The 24,073-nt window shown below is 39.4% G+C and overlaps 1 protein-coding gene across 11 annotated transcripts in view; it reads right to left on the bottom strand.

Annotated features, from left to right (window-relative positions):
* Window positions 1–24,073, bottom strand: part of LOC135462775 (transcription factor 12-like) — a 123,077-nt gene that overhangs the window by 56,244 nt on the left and 42,760 nt on the right. For all 11 annotated transcript variants that reach the window (XM_064740030.1, XM_064740027.1, XM_064740031.1 and 8 more), the window contains exons 4-8: window positions 17,044–17,117; window positions 16,570–16,642; window positions 15,874–15,938; window positions 10,048–10,162; window positions 5,898–5,962 (exon numbers count right to left, since the gene is read on the bottom strand). In XM_064740030.1, coding sequence (XP_064596100.1) covers window positions 5,898–5,962; window positions 10,048–10,162; window positions 15,874–15,938; window positions 16,570–16,642; window positions 17,044–17,117 — 392 coding nt within the window. The remainder of the gene's footprint in view (window positions 1–5,897; window positions 5,963–10,047; window positions 10,163–15,873; window positions 15,939–16,569; window positions 16,643–17,043; window positions 17,118–24,073) is intronic.

Here is a 24,073-nt window from a genome sequence, read left to right on the forward strand (position 1 = left end):
ACATAGATAGTTTTACATCATACTCAAGAATATTTTACAAAAGGTGGTCAGCATTATGGTGGGGTGAAACAAATAACTGGTCAAACTGTTGCTTTCTGATCCCCACTTTATGTGAGGCTTCCCAGTTCCTCTTATGATAAGGCTCATATTTGCCCATCTACAACAGCAGAATTCTAACAAAACCAACAAAAGATGTCCACCAAGAAACTCCCAACCATATGCATGACTGGCTGCAACACAAATGATTTAATACAGTCCAGGGGGGGGAGTCATCAGCCTTCTATTATCTTGCAAATCAACAGGTAACTGGCTTAACATGACAACTAAATATCAATATGTGTCATCAATGTACGACAGCCACGGACAAAAAGGACCAGGCAGGCGTGATGCTGGGGGAAAGTTTTAAAGGCTATGAGGTAGGGTTTTGGGATAGCAACTGGCACGTATTGATTAGGGTGAGAAAAAGGATGGTTTGATAAATCCATGCATATTTATGTGACAATAGGAATACAGTGCTTTACTGTGAATCCTGACCTGATGATTAAACATTCAATCATACAAACATTTTCTAACACACAAGACATTTCCAAGAGCTGGAACAACACTGATATCTATATATCTGAACTGCTGTTACTTTTACCAAATTATCAAATGGCTTTTAATTTTTTGAAACCTGAAAAAAATAATCTGAATTGGGATTTGTAATTATTATAATATCATCACACATTATTAGATAACAAGCTAAATTACCCAGCTTCACATCTGTCAAAAGATCAGAGGTACTTCATGAAAAGCATAACTTTTAATGACCATATAAGCAACAACTCTGCCCACCCACCATCCAACGCCCCTTTCTCCATATACAATGGCATACTGATAAAGCTGTCCACGTTTGCCACAACTTTGGCTTTTTTTCTCAATGACATAATAATTACAAGGTAATACCCTAGTAGGACAGTTTTGGATGATGGACAGGTAAATAGTGCAATGAGATATTTTATGATGGGTTTACAGTACTGACAAGTCAGCGGGACGAAGGGGTCAAGCAGGTAAGTAACTATGTCTCACTGTCTCCCTGCACGCTTGCTTTTGTCATGCTAACATGCAATAGGATGGTTGTAAGGTCCCCGTTCCCCTGGTTACATACCCCGAGGGGGTTATTGTCCCAGGTACTGAGGGGAGGGGGAACCCAGAACAAAAGATTTATCCCTGCCCACCAAACAAGGGGGCAATTCCAACAGTGACAACAGCTGGTGCGCAGTCTTTTGAAGATCTCAGGTAACAAGTCCGAGTCAGGCAACAGGTTTACAAGTGATGATTGGTTGATTCGGCCAACCTCATTCAGCACATAGCTTCTGATTGGTTGTCTGTTGCCTGCACGACCCATAGATCTAAACATTTTTTTTTTTCTATCCTGTGCCTTTAGGATGTTTATCTATCTGAACGTTCGACAAAACCTACAGATCATCATAATGCCTATATCTGTGATTCATACTTGTGCATAGTGCACCTAGCAAATGGTCCATAAATTCTACACCATACACTCCTGTTATTTATGTATTTTCGTATCGCTCTGGCAGATGTTATTTATTTATTTATTTGATTGGTGTTTATGCCGCATCAAGAATATTTCCCCTCATCCTCAGATGTGTTAGTGGGCATATCATACATGTGCTGGAACAGAAATCGTCATAGAAACAGGTTTACTAATTGATGATTTCCACTATACTGAAGCCCAATACAGAGTTGTACAAAAGCAAAAAAGAACAGCACAGATGGAATTATAAAATACAGAAAAGCGTACCTTGGAATCAAAATTAGTTTTACGATTGAACTTGTACTAAAAGCATAATGTAACACAAAGAACAAATTTGTGAACATTGTAATTCCTTTATATTGATTTACTATTTGATTTTTGACGAGTTGAGTTTACTTCTTATCAGAACAGGTCACTGGATCCACCTACTTAGCTGATAACAGGATATGTTAAACACTTAAGATAACATGAGAGTGACAAAAAAAGCTTAATGACCAATTTCAAAAATTTTTGCCTTATATGATGGCAGCCAGCTGTCTGGATTGAAGGAAACCCAGAGTACCCAGGTGGAAACCAGAGTGCTCAGGGGAGACCAGAGTACCTATGGGAAACCAGAGTGCGGGGGAAACCATAGTGCCTTCAGTAAACCAAGGTTCCTGGGGTAAACCAGACCTGTGGCAAATACACAGTGGAACGACAATATATTCAATATATTCATGGCATCTGGGGTACCAAAACAAAATGGATTTTTAATTTAATTATTAATTATTGCAAGCCACCTCCACCCAGACTCCATTGAACACATTTTTGTTTGTTCTTCAATGTTTACACAAATGATCAAGGATGATAAATGTTTTTGCACACAAAAGAGCATTTCATGGATAATGTCTATTTGATCTTTTCAACAAAGCTACATTGGTTGGTTTGGCCAATTTCAGGTTTTCACAAAAAGTATAATTTTATTTGTCTACACAGGATAATGCCTTCAGAACATGCTTGAATAAACACCTTTCAAAAATATGAAAGATTGAAAAGTAACAGTAAGCACCACTTTTAAAATTCTGTAAAAAGTAGAAGCTACATATATATATATATATATATATATATATATATATATATATACACACGCACACACACACATATATATATATATATATATATTATACAGACCAATCACATTCATGCACATGTCTGAAAAACCCATTAGATACATGTAAAGAAAGAGAGAGAAAAAAATAAAATAAAACAAATACACAAACAGTAGATTAAAAGAGAGCCGGAAAAATCAATAGGGCTTTGGAACAATGAAAGATCCATTAACTAGATTTCGCTGTATCAATGTCATCTTATTTTTACCTCTGTACCATTTATTATCACAATGACAATCCGCTGGCTCTGTGTATTGTGTCTCCTGTACAGAGTGTAAGGCCATAGCCATCCTCCTGGGAAATATGGTGTCCTCAACATCGCTTAGTTAACAAACAGTTCATTGCCAGGGCTGCATTATGGGAAGACCTCCTATATGATATTTGAGGGAGACAAACTACTCTCATAGGGCATGAAAAGTCTCCAGAAACCAACACAAAAATTTAATTAAAAATATTTATACCGGATCCAGCTGATATTTTGTCACAAAAAAAAAAGTCTGGTTTCAATTTTAAAATGATAAGATTTTAAACCGCACAACATTGACAATTTAAAGAAAAACACAGTTATGCAGCGCTCATGTCCTGGTCAGCCAATTAAGATTAATATCAACATGATTTTCATTTATCGATCACAATGGATACATATGAAAATTCTGTTCAAATTATGGGCGATACCAGTTTTATACCAGCTACCACGCGAAATCAGTTTCAGGGCACTTTCAAATGTTGAATGGCACTCCCATGTCTTATGCGTATCACAGTATCAATGTTAAAGTTCACAAATGAGAGAAAACTGTTTTCTGACCTCCAGAAAAGCTTGTCTATCAAGGGTTGGATACAGAGTCTCATGGCCTGTAGAAGCATTATTCCAAAAAATGAAATAGTCCAAAATTTATCAAATATCAAATGATATCTTGCATTTGGACATAACATTTTCCAGTTTTTGCACTTTCAATCTGATTAACTCTAGACGGAGATGTGAACTTCACAAATTCTTAAACTACATGTGCCTTATGTGTGCGTTAGCATTATTTTCATTATTTGCCGTTTGGTTTAAATGCTCTTAAACAAAAAATCAAAAAATATAAAAAATATTAAAAAAAAAGAAGGACTCATGAAATTCATGGAACCAACACTGCTATCTGCATCTGAAAATCTATGAGGGCAACAGGCAGATCCATTACAGATTGAGGGTAACAAAGACCTGCAGCTACCCCCATTGCTTAATTTGTCTAACAACTTCAGTCCCATAAAACTGGTCAAAACATCTGCTCTTACCTAACATTCAACTTCATAATCACTTTGGTCTTAGACATTAATTGGTTATGTCCCACTGTTTATTAGTGATTAGCACAGTAATTGACATAATCACCTATTAATTACCTGTGACAGGTGATTAGAGTCAGGGTGGGGTGGGGTGAGGATGGGGTAGGGGGTGGGATTTAAGATATGACGCATCTAACACATATGGATATATAGCCTTAGTAATGTCCAACTATGTCATAAAACAAAAACCAATTAAAAAGATATTTACATTTAAGTCTGGACAGTTAAATAGGCAGTAATTAGAACCTGACCCTGAGAATATCAGCATTATTTCTTTAAGATCTGGCAGCTGGGTTGTTGAGTATGGTGTTTGCATTGTACCCTCATTCAGTAACCTTGTAGAATGTGTTATGAAGTCAAAACACCACACACCATACCAAAATTAAACACCTTATGAATACCAATACATAACAATTCTCCACTTCCAAAAAAAAAAGAAAGAAAAAATTAAACACATCACATTTGTCCAGCAAAGAAGACTTGTGTTTTTATTAAATCTAAGCAGTGTCCTGAATTTCCATCAGACTTAAAAACCTTCAAAGGGGTAAGCCTTGGACAACAGTGATCAACAGGGGGTTCACACAGTGAACATGACAGGGTTGTCTCCCTTAGTTTACAAGCTAGCACCAGGTCACATCTGGGAATGCTTCAGGGCACAGTTAAGACTAAAATCCTAGACAGTATTTTTACACACTTGAAATGATAAATAGTTCAATATCCCTTACATTGTACGCATCAAATATTTATGTTCTCTCCACAATTTGACTATTTTTTTTGTAACACTATGTTTACTTTATCATATCTGGAAAGCCTGTTGTATCTGTAGACACAGAATACCATTAACATATTCATTACAACTGTTAGGTAAACCGATGAAAATATGGTGCACCTACTTAGTTATTGCCAGATTCTAGCTAACAGCTGGTCAGCTTTGCACGAAGACAAATCAAGAAGACATGTATTTCATATTGTGACCTCATTTGGTCAAGGCCAGATCACTTGTGGTCAATAACAAATCTTGACCCGCTTGATCAAGTTGAAATGCTGAAATAAACACGCTTGGAACACATACGCGTACATAAGTGGGAAGGTCTGCCAGTAACCTGCGGATGGTTGTGGGTTTCCCCCAGGCTCTGCCCGGTTTTCCACCAACCATAATGCTGGTCGTTGTTGTATAAGTGAAATATTCTTGAGTACAGCATAAAACACCAATCAAATAAATAAATAAACATATACGCGTACATGTGGCATGCGAATGAATATGACGAAAAAGTGAAAAGTCAGGAAAGAAAGCAAAAGGATAGCAAAAATGGTGATGCCAAGGGCAGTTGTATGAATCTAAGCCTGAAATACAAAACATGGCAAACAATCATGAGTGTCTTTATGGCCTAAGTTTGGCGCTCCACTTAGACTGGACTCCTGAATGCAAACTGATCAGTGAGAGAGTTTTGAAACACACCTACCATAAATCTACCGCTGTGGGTGCGGAAGATAGGCCAGACAAAGTGGATTTCCTGTTTCACAACAATTTCTTTTTTTTTTCTTTTTTTTTATTACAAGAAAAAAGAAATTACAAAGCCACCACAGAAACAGAAAATCAAACATGCGTCCCAAATTTTCATGTTCCAAAATTTTCATTCAGGTGGCATACCGGCATTTTACATTTCTTAAGAACATCACAATTTAATGCAAATTTTCCATCAATGGTTGGGAACATTCGGCAATGACGTCATTGCTGAACATATTGGGAATGGGCGATCAGCTTAGGGCCCCCAAATTAGGGAGTTTGAAAGTTTTGTGAAACTGAGTCAAGAACTTTTCACGTGTGATGGTGGAAAAGAAGACTAACATAAATTCCACATCGAGCAGAACAGAATGGTACTCACCATATTGTTTTTTCTTCGTTTGGAAGCCGTACCTGGAGATGTATATTTTATATTTGCCCTGCCACCTAAAATGAAAAATCACCCGATTTGAAAAATCTTCTGACTTGCAGTAAAATATTTATGGGTACATAAGCAATAATACAGCATAAATGTGTTTTGCACCTTTTCTACATTTATGATTAAAGAGCACACAAAGGGAGGTAACCTCAAACCTCCTTTCTACAATGACTTCTGACTTTTATCTGTCAAGTTTTCAATGTTGAGACGGCTCAGGGTACCAGGCACTGAATTCACAGATGGAGCTGGTCGCCAGGTTAAACTGGTCGCTATGTTCAAATGACGTACAGATGATGAAATCCACACCCTACATCCAGCAAAAGACAATGAAATGCAATGCCTGTCAAATTTGAAACTGACAAAAACGTGTGTTATGATTTATTTCACACAACCATGAGCTGAATGAGTTTTTAGAATCTTTTGGGATCAGATTCCCTAAAGTTCTTTCCAGTTTATCTATTGAGATGATGACCAAGCTATAACTCAGATCACATATAAATCACTTTCTGTGCACACAAACCTAATTGTTGGACAACAAACAAGATAAAATGCAAACTTCAACGCCACTTTATACATGTACCTCACATTTTCGATACGTCCTACATTTTTTTTATCAAATATCACATTCTCACAGTCAATGTATTACATCTTTCATTTTGTTATGCAAAAATGTTTTATCATGTTTCATCACAACTTGCCACCATTCACCTGTCCAAGTGGACAAGTGAAATAGAAAACTGGCGCTGCTTGGACACCATGTTTTCAACACTTTTAACATGGGAGAGACAGGAGAAAATGAAATCTGGGCACACAAGCCCGCTGAAAAAGGGATGTTTGAACACCCTCTTTCACATTTCTGGCTTGTCCCCTGTTGACAGATCTTCTATTACAGTTATTTTGGGACCGCATTTTCTGGGTATTTGATTGTGTTAGTTACCTTGTGATTACAGTAGACAGTTTATCAGGAGAAATTCGCTACAGATATTGCAAAGATCTTATTGACAACACATTTTAATTTCACTTACAATTTCCCCTGGTGGTCAAGTTGGACATGACCCCCGATAAAGGAATTTCTCAAGAGACAGAGAGATTTATAAAATGTTTTTAGCATCATTTTCATAATACACTGTATGCATGAATTTCACTAAAATAAAAATTGCTTTATCGGTTGAAAAAGCCGAGGATTTATATGAAGCTCACCATACAGCAATGAAAAAAAACAAACAAAATGTTATTTCTGATACCAATTTTGATTTCTTGATATAACAATGTCTCTTTATGCATATTTTCGTCAGAACTCGGGATTTTTTCAACAGTTAGTTCAGACGCAAAATGAGGTCAGCTGAAGGCAAAAAGCCTGACGGCATACAACAACGACTTTAACCTCTGCATCTTATGAGCTTAACAAGTGAATCTAACACACCCCACCTCATTGAGCTTGAAACTCTTACCACAAGTCCTCAATGATATATCACTTCCAAGCCTAGGGTTATATTTAATCTGATCTTGAGCTAGACAGGGGAGAGAGAGAGAGAGAGAGAGAGAGAGAGAGTGAGAAGAATACCCTAAAGCAAACACTCTTCACCTTACAGGCAGAATAAGTCTGTTCTTCTGTTGTCATATTTACATAATCAGAAAGCCTTCACAAACAAGATATTCATAAAAATCTCAAGATCGGATAAAACGAAAAGGTGAATTTTCAGTTTAAATTTTATTTCATTTGGGTATTTTTTTGGTGCCAACATGCCAGTAAAACACAAATCAAAACTGATGCTGCCTAACCATTAGACTCTTTCAGTTTCCAGGAATCCAGTTTCGTCTGGACATAAGTGGGTCAGTTTATATAACTTGAAATTCTAAGCCAATTAAGGCTGGAGGAAAACCCTAGTCATTATTCTCAATCAGCAAGATTAGAGTTGTCTGCCCAGAAAAATCTGACCACAACAGCGAGGAGAGTGGATGTGCAATGCAGGAGGGAAGGGGGGTGTATGATTTCCCAGAGGAGTTACCAAGACATCTGCGAAGCTGGACATATGAAATATTCAGAAATTCCGAAACCCAGACAAATCACTTGCAGTCTGTCAGCTTTTTCAGGCCTATGACACCTCAATAACAGACTTAAAGTATTATTACCTGAATTCCTCAAACTTTTCACAATGCGATTTATGTACCTTTTGAATTTGACTTTGGAGACAAAACTACATTGATTAGGTTGGCCAATTTCACGGATTCACAAAAAGTATAATTTTATCAGTCTACATGGAATACTGCCTTCGGACTACACTTGAATGAGAACTTTGCAAACTTGTGTGGTTGAAGAATTACAGTAACTTTCGTAAGATATCAGACTAATTCTTTATCCTATTTGTAGACCTCTAATGGTCCTAAACCTTGACAAAATAAATTTACATTATTACTGATTTTGAACGATAAAATGTGCACAGAGGAGGTTGATGTTATGTTTTACACACGAGTCTACACTAAAAAATCCAAAAAATGAAATACAAACCCCCCCCCCCCCCCCCTGAAAATCTGCCATTTAATGTTGTCTGATCTTGGCATTTGATAAGCTTTCAACAGGAAGAATTTCTGGCATAGTCCACATTCGCACATAAACGTTTTTTCTTTGAAACGATTTACCCTAAATGACCTGAAATTTTGACCAAATAAATGCCATAAAATAAAATTTCTGGTGCCGAAACTTACAGGTTTCCACTGGAATATCATCCCTTGTTCCAAGCAAACCTTAAAAACACCTTTCTAAACTCAATAGAACTCTCAGAATCAGGAAAAATGGGCAAGTTGGTCATGGACCAAATTCATGGTCATTTAGGGTATTCTGCTCATAAAAACAACAATTAAAGTTGGAGTGGCCTTATTCATGTCTGTGCCATCAGCTTCTGTGTCGTATACCATCTTCATTTCTCAGTGACGGGACATAAAGCCTTGCGCTGATCTCCCCAAACAATACAGAGAATATTAACTGCAGATATTAAGTAATGATATACTAACATAGCTAAACAAACGACTACAAGGCAGATTTATAAAACAAATTCATCATCAATTTAAACAACTACATATCAGCCATAAAATCTGGTTTTCGATTTGCCAAAAAGGCCCGCTTCAAAGTCAAGCAGCAAGTCTAGGGAGAGTTAAACCAGTGGCTTAACTGACCAGGATTGAGAAAAGCCTTACGAGAAACACAAGACAGTTCAGAGCCCGGACAGTCACCTGATCTGCCAGAACAACCAATAAATCTGGTCCGCCTGACGGCCAAGACTTCACAGCACACCTGGGGTCCAGCGTCTCGCGTACACCTGTAATCAGGCCTAGGTAACGGAGGACACTAACCCCCCCCCCCCCCCCCGATTAAGACGCAACCTGATCCCGCTTCAAGCAGTCAGCACAAGTGGAGTCTCGCTCCCGATTAATCGCTCTGGCAATCGTTCGAGATACTTGTGATTGGACTCTCTTACGAGAGCTTTATATGCTGATTCAATTGGCCATTGGCACAGTGTGGGTTACACTAAAACAGAGCCTGGTATAAGCTACACATACGTGCACGCAAACATTCAAACCTCACTGCTCACTTAACGACCTGTGTCCTAAAGAAAATGAGGGGTCAATCATATTTGGTGGTAGTTTTCACTTTTTATGAGATCTGATACATTTACTTTTAGGAAGTATGTAACATTTAAAGGTAAACATTTCTTCTGAGCAGTTGATATTCAGGCCATATGAGTGTACAGCTAATATTCACACCCCTTAACTGTATAGTAGATATTCAGACCACATGATTGTACAGCTGATATTCAGGCCACACAACTGTACAGCTGATACTCAGACCACATGACTGTACAGCTGATATTCAGACGACACAGCTGTACAGCTGATATGACTGTACAGCTTCTATTCAGACCACATGGCTGTACAGCTGCTATTCAGTCCACATGGCTGTACAGGTGCTATTCAGACCACATGGCTGTACAGCTGATATGGCTGTACAGGTGCTATTCAGACCACACAGCTGTACAGCTGATATGGCTGTACAGGTGCTATTCAGACCACATGGCTGTACAGTTGACATACTGACCTCGTATCGTTTCTTCCACTGATGATCGCTTACTGTAGTGATAATATGGAGAGCCGGGCTTCCCCGCCGGAGACAAGGAGTCAGGTGACATGGGTATACTGTTACCCATCATGCCCTGAAATGAAAGAGAACAGATTACTTCAGAGTAAATCATATTCCAAGAACACTACTGTACTTCCTCCGTACAAACATACACCCTTCTTTTGCTTAAACAGGGAACCTCTTCCCTGATTTCATAGATTAGTATGATTAGTCACAAATTCACTCCCCAAAGGCAGGTTTGAACCCCCACAGCCTGTGTCTTCTCCACCAAAATCACTCCACCAGGCTCGTTAGCCAGATTCAGACACCATGTGCAGGCCTCGAAAATTCAAAAATTTACTTAACCCCGGAAAAAAGGTTACGTAAAAAAAGACTCTAGGTAACCCATAGTTCGTTTAATCAAAATTATTTGCTTAACCCATTGCTTAACCCGTTTGCACGAAATTTCAAGTACTGATGCGGATCCAAATCGTACATCAAATAAGTATAGATAGGATATGAAGCAAGGGTAAAAGCACTCCACACACACAGGTAAATCAAGACATTCTTAGACTAGACAGATATATATATAGATATAGACATGAACAGCCATACATTTGTCTTGAATCTTCAGTATATGATATGTGAATCAAGACAGCACATCTGCCCTGATGCTGCGTCTGACAGCGTCTCCATCATCGACAACAACATAGATTCGCGTTCACCACAAAACAAAGGGCCTCTGTGGCCGAGGTGGTTAGCGTGCCGGTGCAGCACTATGGCCAACGAGCCTTTGCTAATGCAGCTGCAGTTCAAGTCCAGCTCATGTTAGTTTCCTCTCCAGCCCATGGCCATAGGTTTTCCCTGGGATCTGTCCGGTTTTGTCCTACCACAAAGGTGGTTGTAGTCGCATAAGTGAAATATTTTTGAGTATGGCATAAAACTCCAATCACATAAATAAATAAATAACTTAACATAACAGGTACGGTAGGTACGAAGGAACACTTTTACCCTAATGTCTCAAATTCTCAGTGCAATTTACGAACCTTTTCTACTTGCTTTTGGAGTTAAGTCTGAGTTTTTCAACTTCAGGGCTTCACAACAAGTATAATGTGATCAGTCTACACCTAATAATGCTCTCCAGTTATGCTTGATTACACAACATGAATAACTGAAGGACTACAGCATGTATTTAAGCAAAACTTAACTTGTTGTCCACGGCTGAATATGTCAGAGCTGTGCACGATAAACTGTGTATGCAAACTGAGGGCTTCAAATGTTTTTACGGCAGCATTTAACCAAAGAACCGAAAAACAGCTTTTTTTTTTTTTCGCTGTTTTTATTGTGGCCCCTTTTTTTTTCCCGGAAACGGGGAGGAGTCATGATTTGTGCCACCTTTCCCCCTAACCATCATTCAAAGGCTTACAAGCTTAACTTTGGTTTCCGCGCTCTTCAATATATTACCTCCTCTTCTCCCCTCCTCCCTGCCCAAAAGAGGGAAAACTTAAAAAAAAAAAGAAACCTGTGTAAAGAACTTACGTAACTGGATTTGTCAGAGTAACTGTTGGAGCACACCACATGTTTTTCATAACCCCACCTCCTGCATTACAACTGACAGGTCACCAATTCAGCAGGTATAGCATTAACGAGAGGCAATTGATAAACGGGCCTGCGCAGGGCTCAGGTGGCCAACTATTGCGCTCTAATATGATTAGGGTAATTGGCAGCGGCGTCTAGGCTGCCCCAACCACTTGGCCGCGTACCGTTCCGGATGGAGCTGATCAATGTCCATCAACAGTGATCGCTGAATGATCAAGTCTAAAACGTCTCATCATTAATTCGTGTGTTTTTTTTTTTGAGGGGGGGGGGGGGGCTCTCAGAGGGGTGAGGGGGGGCTCTCAGAGGGGTGAAGGGGGGGGGGGGGGTGGACAGCAAAAACTCAGAAACCAGATTAATATTTTTGAAAATATATGTGGAAAATTATATGAAAATAACCTATGAATAACATTTCATGATGTAGCCCAATTGCCTTCAAATACTGATTGACACCACCATTAATGTTTTCCATTTTGGACATTTCAGTGACTAATATATTCTTTTTTTTTTTTTTTCTACAAACCCTCTCATGGTGGCCATTTGACATTTCTCCTGTATACCCAATTGGCATTTCAAAGACCAATATATTCTACAAACCCTCTCATGGTGGTTATTTTGACATTTCTCCTGTGTACCCATTTTGGCATTTCAAAGACCAATATATTCTACAAACCCTCTCTTGCTGGCCATTTTGACATTTCTCCTGTGTACCCATGTTGGCATTTCAAAGACCAATATATTTTACAAACCCTCTCTTGCTGGCCATTTTGACATTTCTCCTGTGTACCCATTTTGGCATTTCAAAGACCAATATATTCTACAAACCCTCTCTTGCTGGCCATTTTGACATTTCTCCTGTGTACCCATGTTGGCATTTCAAAGACCAATATATTTTACAAACCCTCTCTTGCTGGCCATTTTGACATTTCTCCTGTGTACCCATTTTGGCATTTCAAAAGACCAATATATTCTACAAACCCTCTCTTGCTGGCCATTTTGACATTTCTCCTGTGTACCCATTTTGGCATTTCAATGACCAATATATTCTACAAACCCTCTCTTGCTGGCCATTTTGACATTTCTCCTGTGTACCCATTTTGGCATTTCAAAGACCAATATATTCTACAAACCCTCTCATGGTGGTTATTTTTGACATTTCTCCTGTGTACCCATTTTGGCATTTCAATGACCAGTATGTTCTTACCTTTTCATGATGACCATTGTGACGTTTTCCAACAGGGTTTATGCAAGGATTGCCAAGACAAGACTGATTCACTGCAAACTTTCCACATTTCACATCCCGACAAATGCTGCATTTCACTTGCAGATGGCCCTACAAGCTGGATGAGCTAATCAGAACCAAAATGTGTCCCTTGCAAAATGATAAACTCAAGGTGAAATGCAATAATTCTTCAACGAATGCAAACATCGGTCTATTTTGTTTGTCGGTCAATTTGACGCTCAGACAAGAGAAGTTTTGTGCACAAATAAGTAATTGAACACACTTAAAACAATTTCTTCAATGCCAAAAAAACAAATCATCTTTCTCTCACGTCTATCAACAGCCCATGTTGATGAAAATACCATATACGCACGTGTATCACGTGATGCATTCATGTAAGTGGCACACCCAAAACTAATAAGATAAACTTCACACAAAAAAAATCCTGTATACCCATATAAGTTTGTGCAGAATAATTTACAGGATTTAGCTCTTTTCTGGCCTCTGGTTGATCACAGCATACCCCGTGGATATAGCCCCAGAGGTGTGAAAGTCATGCTGTGCAAACCAGAAAATAATCCCACCTCTATGAAGGGCTTCCTTTGACAAATTGCATGGCTTGCCGTGTTATTGTCTTAGATGGGCACCTCGACTTATGGCTTCATTTTAATTTGAATATAAAAGCCTGATTGGACTTCCTTATCTCGCACATTTTGCTGTTGTTGCTGTTTCACCGGTGATCGCTAATGGTTGACATGGCTGAACTTTCACCCAGCTCAGTGGTCTGTTCTTCGCTCAACAACTTGACGGAAAATCCAGGCAGAATACAGGCATCAGCTACATGTGTGAATTCAGTAGATCACCTACCCCTACATCACAGTGCCATACGCTTGATCGAAGTGCCAAAAATAGCGCAATAGTTATCGTCAAGACACAAACCTAGAGTAAACTACTTCCCTTTGCCATGTACCTAACTTAAAGCTGGAGTGGAACTGGCAAGAGTTGGATTTGAACCTGCAAACTCATGGTTCAGGGGCCATTTCCACAAAGAAAATTTAAAACCTCACCACAGTAGTTAGTATTCGGTACTGGAAGTTGAAATTTTGACACATCTGTCTTAAGGTAACATTTATGACTAGGACAAAAAGTTAAAATCTAACACTGCACTTAAAATTTTTACTTAAGTCAAAAATGGCTATATGGAATCGGCCTCTGGCGCTGTTGACTAGTTGAGACAAGAAATGTATTTTAGCCACGCAAGAAAGCATGCCAACCATCAAGGAAGATTTTTTGATGACCAAATTCTGGTCGTACAATAATCTTTCAATCAATCATTTGTTTAATTAGTTCTTAACATATGACAGACGAAGACACTTTGTACCTCTCGTGACCAATCACAGCTAACGACACAAGGGAAAAGGCTTTGAGCAGAAACGACAACGAAAACCCTGCCAATGTTTTGCTAACGACGTGCCAGAAAGCGGAAAAACTTAACGGTTTGAAGTTTTTGACGCTTTTCTCAACGAACCAGCGTGTCAATCAAAACAGCTTCCTGTGCGTGGAAAATTGGAGTCCCACTCCCCAAGAACGCACAGGAAGTTAACAGCCAATTAGGGCACGGTGTCGCATCTGCGGCCCGATATTCCACACTCTCAGGAGACAGGAAGCTGGCCCACAAACCCTCACTCCTCTCCAATGTTGACACAAGCTGCCACTAGAGGGCTCCATCCTAACTAGGCAATTAACCTATCAATTAGTGGGAAGGGAGACATACACTGGCCATGAAAACTATTTGAAGTGAGCTTGCTAAACAAAAGATACACAGGCGACGGAGTCAAATCTGTTGATTTTTGCTACAACAACTAGAATATTCCAGATACTCAGACAGAAATACTGTATTTCACCTAAAGTTAAGCACTCCTCATTGCTTGATTTCAATTAATCCATCCATAGGGCCACTTTAAGAGTTTTGTGACCTTTCTTATCAGTTGGATCACTCAGTACGTGCATCTTGACATACCAAACTGTAAGTGAAATACAGTATTCAAACCAAGGAGGTAATTATGTGCAAAATACGACTTTTAAAAAAAACAAAAACAGAACTTTCTTTGACCCAACAATAAGCTGTACAAACACCTCACATAGTTCTGACATGAGATACAGGCTAAGAGAACAGGTTACTGTATCACGACAAATCTCCCATCACTTTGTGACAACAGTATGATATGTTCTTCTCACCCCACTTCATATCCCATAATGCTTTGCATAATTTATGGCTCATTTTGTGTGGAGAATGACCCGGAAAAACCACTGACCTTTGACAAGTTACGGACAAACATAGATTTAGCCAGAACTGCAGATCAGGCCGACTTATTGCCAATTTTTTTTCTATCTTCCTTATCTCTCCCATGTTAATTTTGTCCGAGTAGGGCCTCTCAGAGACACCCCACCTTTGGTAAACCCTAACACACAAACTTAGACACACATGCAATACTTGTGGAAGACAAGTGGTTTTAAATGTACGTTAGATGTTCAAAACGACCCAGGCTAGCTTTGAACCAGTATCTTACGCACCCTTGTGATTGAATATCTAACATGATCATCCATCAACCACTCCTTGGCAGATTTATCCATGCATGACCCCACGTTATATTGATTTATTTATTTACTTGATTGGTGTTTTACCTCGTTCTCAAATATACTTCACTTATACAACTGCGGCCAGCACTGTGGTGGGAGGGAGTCAGGCAGAGGCCATGGGAAACCCACAACCATCCACACTGCTTCCTACATATGGCCGGAGAGGAAGCCAGTATGAGCAGGGCTTGAACTCACACTGCATTAAGAGGCAAGTGTGTAAAGTGTCTAGACGTGACAGACTTACCCGAGAAGGCATACCCCCATCCTGTGATGAGTACGACCGCCTGTAATGAAGCGTGTTGCAATAAGAGACAAGTCTGTAAAGTGTTTAGACATCGCAGACTTACCTGAGGAGGCATACCCCCATCCCGTGATGAGTACGGCCGCCCGTAATTTAGATCAGCATTTTTATCTGAAACATGACAAAGTTCATGATTCACATTTATAATCCGAGAATTTATTCATCTATTTACAGGATACAGACTTGTTTACTCTGAATGACCTCTGTGTCAGACAGGTAAGCATACACAGTAAAGACGTAAGGGTTAATATACATGCGAAAAAAATATAAACTGACATACAAAAAATTTCTACATACACCACGCCAAAAAGTCAATTATCAGCAGTGTCACTTTTACTCAACTTCTAAAGTCAGTTTTCGTAACTTTTCGTGCAAATCACTAAGCTTTGTGGTGCTATCAACTAGACAATTTCATTTTCAAGAATGAAAAAAAAAAGACATAAAAATTTTATGAACAAAGTCCCTGGCTCCAAAAAGACACAGAGTACAGAAGTCCTTCTTATATCTGGGGGAGGATTCCACAAACCCAAGTCAAAAATTTAAAAAATGATTTAAGGGTTTAATTTTGAGCCCTGTAAATTACAATTCTGCCCACCTCATCAATGTTATATTAAAACAAACGTGTCAAAATTTCATCTTCCCTTACAGAAAATTAAACATTGTGACATAACTCTGAAATGCACTTGTGGAATCTTCCCTCTGCTGAAAAAATAAAAAGCTAAAACCGGAATATTATACTCACTTGACATAGAGTTCATGTCATTGTGTAAAAAAGGGTGCATATCACTTTGACCATTATAACTGGCTTCGTACATCTGAAACAATCATGAAATTCGTCAATTATAATTCTGCCAATGGCTTTGCTGCACAAATTCAGAAAAACAAACAATTTCACGGATGCAAGTTCAACACCACAACCAGGCATGAGAACCGAGTGTTATGAAAAATTCGTTTGGAATATAAGCATGTGTTTTTGCTGAGCTTTGAAAAACATTATGAAAGGCGGGATAAGTTGTTGGAAACCTTGGTCAATGACATATACAATAACACAAATGTATCATACGATATGCCCATAGCTGAACAAGTCGAATGTTCACCATTTTACAGGAGGGCAGAGAGCATTTTGAAAGTCCAAATTTCGAGTTACCCAAACCCAGATCAAGACTGAGGGGTGAACCCCCAGGGCGTCTCACTCGGCAGCTAAAATGTGTCTTACCTGTCCCCGAGACTCGTAGTTTTGACCCCCAGGGTTGGACTGCTGATTTGGGGACACCCATGCTCCAGTGTCGTCTGTAAACACACAACAACAGCAGCATTAACCAGGACCTGCACTGATCTATGTGCAAAAACATCAACAGCAGTGTGAAGTGACAAGACTCACTTCACACATCCAGAAATTAACAATTATTTACACCCCAGTGTCTAGTATGGGAAATTAACCACATTTATGTACCAAATTGTGCACAGAATCAACAATGTATCATAATGCTGATAGAATCAGCCATCAGTTACATAATACTGATAGATTCAACAACGTGCTACCCTGTACACAGAATCAACAATGTATCAAGGTGTAAACAGAATCAACAATGTATCAAAGTGTAACCAAAATCAACAATGTATCAAAATACTTGGTGAACTACCCTAAATGACCATAAATTTCATCCATGACTAACTTGCCCATTTTTCTGAGAGTTCTATCAATCGCTTTTAGAAAGGTCTTTTGAGGACTGCTTGGAACATTGGATGATATTCTTATCGAAAATTGTACTTTTCAGCACCAAAAAAAACATTTGTTTGTCTCTAACAACGGGGCTTTTGTGGAGGAAATTTGAGGTAATTTGGGGCAACTTTCTCAATACTTTTGTTCGGAAACAGCGTCTAGGTTACAACACTATAATGTTTCAGGTGCCTGAATGAAAAGTTACAAAAGCCCGAATCCACGCAGTTTTATGCAAATGGCTTATGTACACTTAACCAGCTATGGACATTCATATACCACTAGGAATCCACAGAAAGTCATTACATGTACAAGCCCAGGCCACATGAGGCAGCATATTGGCCATAGCACAAGAAAATGGAACCACAGAACAGCAGTCCATGTGCTCCGTTCAAACACAACAACGGCAGTGGTGAAGATTAGAGCCCTGTCTGACCTGACCTGTGACGGAAGCATGTACGTGTATGCGTACGCGGCTCGAGTCATTTGTCACTAAACTCTGGTTACAATAGCGATTTCAATTGTCCATGTTTAATTAACAATTCCGCCCAATGCTGTGGAGGTGGACAGTGGTCAGAATGGCCGTAATCTGTTTAGCCACTGGACAATGGACAATTTGTCTGGAATGAAGGATGGGGGGGGAAGGGGGTTTGATCTAATACTGTAATTACCGCCTGTGGTCAATCGCGTTTGGGTACAGGGCGTCTGTCTCATGATGCTGTCCAGTTCTCTGTGAGACTGACCTGCCAGACAGCCACTGTGAGGGGGGGAGAGGGCCAAGGATCTTGACAAACTACTTCCTTCGCTCACCACATCCCTTCCACCTTCACAAAAGCCTCCCCATAACACTCTTCCTACCCCATGGGACTAGTAATTAACTCTGCCACCAGGGGGTGCTGTATAGCCACTTGGGCCACAATAGTCTGGGCTGAATTACTATGTCTGTAGAAGCAGTCAATATACTGAGGGGAGAAGGGAGGGTCGTGGTGCTAGGCCATCAAATGCAGACAAAACAAGAAACAACAAGTACACAGGCAGTTGCAGACAGCATGTAATGCAGCAAATATCAACATAATTTCCAAAACTACACTCCTACAAATAAACAACTCCTGATGCAACTCCAGAAGCGAGTTCAGTTCCCTGAACTCATGAAAAATAGACACAATACCAGTGCCATCTTTGTATGCACATAGCGCAAATCAAAGGAGTGGACTTCGTTACTGCTCAACATTTTAGTCTTTGTTTCACAAAATAATGCTCTTGTGTACTGAAGATGCCAAAATAAAGCCAAAATAGAGAGACGTGACAAATTCTTTGTTTTTAAGAGTAACATTACTGAAGTACTGAAGATTGCAAAATACAAGTCAAAATGCTGGGTTCCTTCTTTTTCAGAATTATGCAACTTGTGTACTTAAATATCAAGTCAAGAAATTTTTAAGCTACATTACTTTAGTACTTATGATTGCAAAGTAAAAGCAAAAAAAAGGAGTCTTAAGTGGGTTTTATTTTGGGGAGGGTGGAAAGGATCGCGAGTTACATTACTCGTGTACTAAGGAAGCCCTAACATTTCTGTGTTTCTTTCCTTCTTTTTCTGGAGTTACCATTTTTGTCACAAAAAGGGAATTTACTCCAGTAATACCTGATTTGAAACATCAGGACAAGAACCAAGAAAAAAAAATGTCCACATGGCTGAAACTGTTTACAACACTTGCGTGACTTTCTCGTGAAACTGAGCAAAACAGGATATTTTCCTTCAATGGCCTCTTCACTAGAAAACTGATTACATCTTGTGGGAGTGTGCAAAGGGGGGAAACCAAATTGATGTATTTTCTTGGGAAAAAAATGATACTACAGTCCAGTACGGAAAGCAGATATGCAGATTAGCACTTTCTTCACCTTCCTGTGCTGGGGCGATTAAGGCATACCTTCAGGCTACAGGTGGGCTAAAGGAAGAATCTTGTATAATATCTGAATATCTAACATGTATATGTTCATCACCATTATCCCAACGAGTGCAAATTTGTCTTAAAATAAAAATAAAGGTCGTTTCTCAATACCACTATTCTTAATTAACTGACACAGTTTGGAATATTAATCAGCCGTGTATCCATCTGTGTAATGACCCCACCACCCTCCCCCTCCCCTAGGGGCACCGCATTTCCCTCCCCTGTATACATCACATTACTTTAGGCTGGGTGAACTGGCGCCCAGACACAGACGTACAATTGTCCGTGATCAACTTGCCTTGTCCCGTAAATATGCAAATTGTAGCTTCTTTGTTTCTGCCGTGTGTAAACATGTAAATTCCTGTCACCTTTCTGAGCAGCTTCATTGATCATTCTTTTAATAAAGATGTCAACAGAAAAACAGATTTTTCACTTTGAAGGTGAACACCTGAATGACATATATACATGTTTTATGATCAAATCAGACTACGACTTCACCTATTACTCTGCCCAGAAAGTACAGTAATATATATCTGCAATAAACTACGTTCTTGACAGCATAACACCAAGTCAGCAAGCAATATACTCTATATGACCACAAATTTCGTTCATGACTAACTTGCCCATTTTCCCTGTTTCTGAGAGTTCTACTGAGTTTTAAAAGGTGGTTGGAGGTTTGCTTGGAACATGGGATGATATTCTACTGGAATGGTGGTTGGAGGTTTGCTTGGAACATGGGATGATATTCTACTGGAAAGGTGGTTGGAGGTTTGCTTGGAACGTGGGATGATATTCTACTGGAATGGTGGTTGGAGGTTTGCTTGGAACATGGGATGATATTCTATTGGAAAGGTGGTTGGAGGTTTGCTTGGAACATGGGATGATATTCTCCTGGAAAGGTGGTTAGAGATTTGCTTGGAACATGGGATGATATTCTACTGGAAAGGTGGTTGGAAATTTGCTTGGAACATGGGATGATATTCAACTGGAAAGGTAGATGGAGATTTGCTTGGAACATGGGATGATATTCTCCTGGAAAGGTGGTTAGAGATTTGCTTGGAACATGGGATGATATTCTAATGGAAAGGTGGTTGGAGGTTTGCTTGGAACATGAGATAATATTCTACTGGAAAATTTTCAGCACCAAAATAATATCTTGTAATATTTATTTGCCTGACCCAAAATGCACTTTGCCAGGCAAAATTAAAGGTTATTTCGGGTATGCGGCACACTTAAACATTGAAATTCAAATTTTGAAACCAAGAAGTTGTGTTTTAATAGGAAGAGCTCTGGAAGGAATCACCTGAGATAAAAGCGATTTTTCTTTCTTTTCACCTGGATACACGGAAATAAACAAAAAATACTGATTTATGGTTTTCAACTTTACACCTTTCAATGAAATACTGTATGACTCAATCATTTTGCCTGCTTCTGAGAATTATATTGATCTAGATAGGTGTTTTGAAAGCAGGATGATATTCTGCTGGATGAAATGTATGTTTCATTAAAAAATTTCATTACCTTTATTTGTGTCCAAAAACGCACCTTTCTGGGATTGCTTGGAAGGTAGGATGAATAAATGTACATTTACTTTTAGCCCCCCCAAAATAAATATTTAATTATCTCTATTTGTGACCAAATTTTCATGTTTGGGGTGATTTTTCAGGTCAAATAGGATAGTATCTTACCACCAAATGCTACATAAAAGTCTCACGAAGTACAGTGTATGTCTTTGGTATTTCCCTGACCCAAAGTTGATGAGGTTATCAAAACACCGTCATCAGTATTGCTTGTTTACAGCATGACAGGCTGACAAGTAACCCCAACAATGCCTGCCTTGTTAGCTCTCCACTCATCACTCACTCATTTTCACAGGTAACTAACGACCTCTGAACGCTGATGATTACTGATGATTACTTCTTCACGCTCTCCCACAACCTACATCTATTTATACACAAAAGAATGACATGGGCTGCAGTTAACGCTCTACTGTAGGTGATGAAAACAGGTACACAAGTAGACACTGCACAAGTGACACAGGCGTCACAATTCAACAGGTGCTCAATAGGTGAAATCCAGCATGTATGTATGAAAACATTAACAGGTGATAAGGCTAAGCAACTAGAAATGAAAACACGAAACACAAAACACACCTCTACTTGATGACTGTGTACTCTGGAAGGTAGATCAACACGAAAACAGGTAAGAAACCTGTTGCTAAATGTAACAAGTATACTAGTATTCCAGTATAACATTTAATGAAATAAATGTGAAGTTGTACCTGTCAATACCACACAAGAAAAACACACGCACTTCTTGCGCCCGACAGGTAGAAAAGGGAGCCGACTTGCTGAAGGTAATACACTTGTAGCCTAATTCGTCTAAAATTTGGGACAGATATTAATTGTATTGAAGGCAGAACATTATGTTTCTTTACCAGCCTTTTGAAAAAGCAAAGATACATGTATGAATACGTTGTTCATTAGATGGTCTAACCATGTGAAAAAAAGAAACTCAATATTCCCGTTAGAATTACAAACACATTAGCTAAAATGAGAAGACCAGGTGTCTCAAATTTTAGAATGGTGTACTTCTCAAGAAAATGTGTTGAAGGTACTGCCCTCAATAGTAATAGACATGTACAGTAAATATACCCCAATTCCTTAACCCTTTCGCATATGAAAGAGCAAATTTAAGAGCAGTTCATGAACATTTTTGATATGATTTGGGCGTCAAAAGTACATTGGTTAGATTGGTCAATGTCAGCAATACCTCTAGTGACAGGCCCTATCTGTTTTACTGAAACACATATGGAACTGTACCTCTAGTGACAGGCCCTATCAGTTTTACTGAAACACATATGGAACTGTATACTTAAATACATGTTTAGATAGGAACATGTATGATTCTTGAGTCACACCTACAAGACGAAATTCTACTTTACATGTATTGTACAGGACTCGTCAGAGGTATGCTTGAGCAAGTACACACAGGGTCATCAGACATAGATCTGCACCTGAACCAGCATGTCTTGGATTTGAACACCTGCCCTCACTCATGTCAGCAACATGTTGGACCACTGAGCCAACATCCACAACAACACACATGCACCTTACCTGGTCTATTACATGGGGTAGGCACAGCATAGGGACTGTACCACACCATGATGAAGACACCTGTAGCACGCACTAAGCTAGCTGGCAGTACTACAGTCTTAACCAACAGGCGAGAATCCCCAGGTACAGGTAAGCTAGCGGCCCAATGTTTGCTTAATCCGATGGTCCAGTGAGCAAGGTGTGAGGAGAGTGGCAAACTCTGCCTGCTTGTGACACAAGTGATCAAGAGAATATAGGGGTCAAGAGAATATGGTCGTTAAGACGAAGAAAGCAGCAGGTTTCAGCACAGGTGTGTACACAAGTGACACCTGAACACCCTCTGGAGTGAAATGGAACGTTCCGTAAAATCAACACTGGATGTCCTCGAATCTACCACTGTGACAGTTGTTTTAGGGGGGTACAGGTGAGGATTCATTCATTTCAAACTGCTGGGCGCCGATCACTAAAATGAAGTATACCTTATCAAGCAGGGAAGTATACTTTATCAAGCAACAAATACACAAGTGTTCAGCAACAGATACACAAGTGTTCAGCAACAAATACAGTTTGATCAGCAGCAAATACCCAGTGTTCAGCAAAAGATACACAAATGCACAGAAACAGATACACCGGTGTCCAGCAACAGATACACAAGAGTCGAACAGCATCAAATACAGTCTGATCAGCACCAAATACACAAGGGTTCAGCAACAAATATCTGTACACAAGTGTTCAGCCACAAATACAGTTTGATCAACAGCAAATACACCAGTGTTCAGCAGTAAATACAACCAAAATCTAGCAAATGACAAATGTATGTACACTACACACTTGGTTTGCCAGAACCAGCATTTTATTCAGTAATAACCACTTCAAAAGAACAGTAACCACTCTCAGATGAGTAGCAAACTACAGTTGACAGGTGGCAACTACACTCTCATTTGTTAGAAAGTACACTTTACCAAACAGCAAATACACAGTGTTCAGCAAGATCCACACTTTGCTCAGCAACAACCACAACCAAAAAAACAACACAGCAACAACTCATAGATGAGTAATAAACTACATCTTCTCATGTGGTAACTAAATGTCCACACACACTTTAGCACACACAGCAAACTGCGCTTTTGGATGTCAGAAACAGCATGTGATGTTCAGCATCAACTATACGTTGTCCACGAGTTTGTTCATGTATATTTCACAGAAGTCCTTTGCAGATCCTTATACCACAAAGCTTATGCAGAAAGCACAGTTATCTCCAACACAACCATGACCGTTGTTCATGTCTGCAGGCTTCTTGGTCAGTGAGGGGCTGAGAACTGAATACCTCCTCTCCCAAGAGGGAAAATACTACTGTCGCTATAACATTAACACATTCACACACTGGTCTGTCCCTGTGAGATTCTAACACAGCAAGAGGGGAAGGGATTGGATGGGTGCGGGGTGGCATTGGTGAGAAGGGGCCCAAACATTTAAACTGGCTGA

The sequence above is a fragment of the Liolophura sinensis genome, chromosome 2, assembly GCF_032854445.1.
Source record: "Liolophura sinensis isolate JHLJ2023 chromosome 2, CUHK_Ljap_v2, whole genome shotgun sequence".
Classification (NCBI taxonomy): domain Eukaryota; kingdom Metazoa; phylum Mollusca; class Polyplacophora; order Chitonida; family Chitonidae; genus Liolophura; species Liolophura sinensis.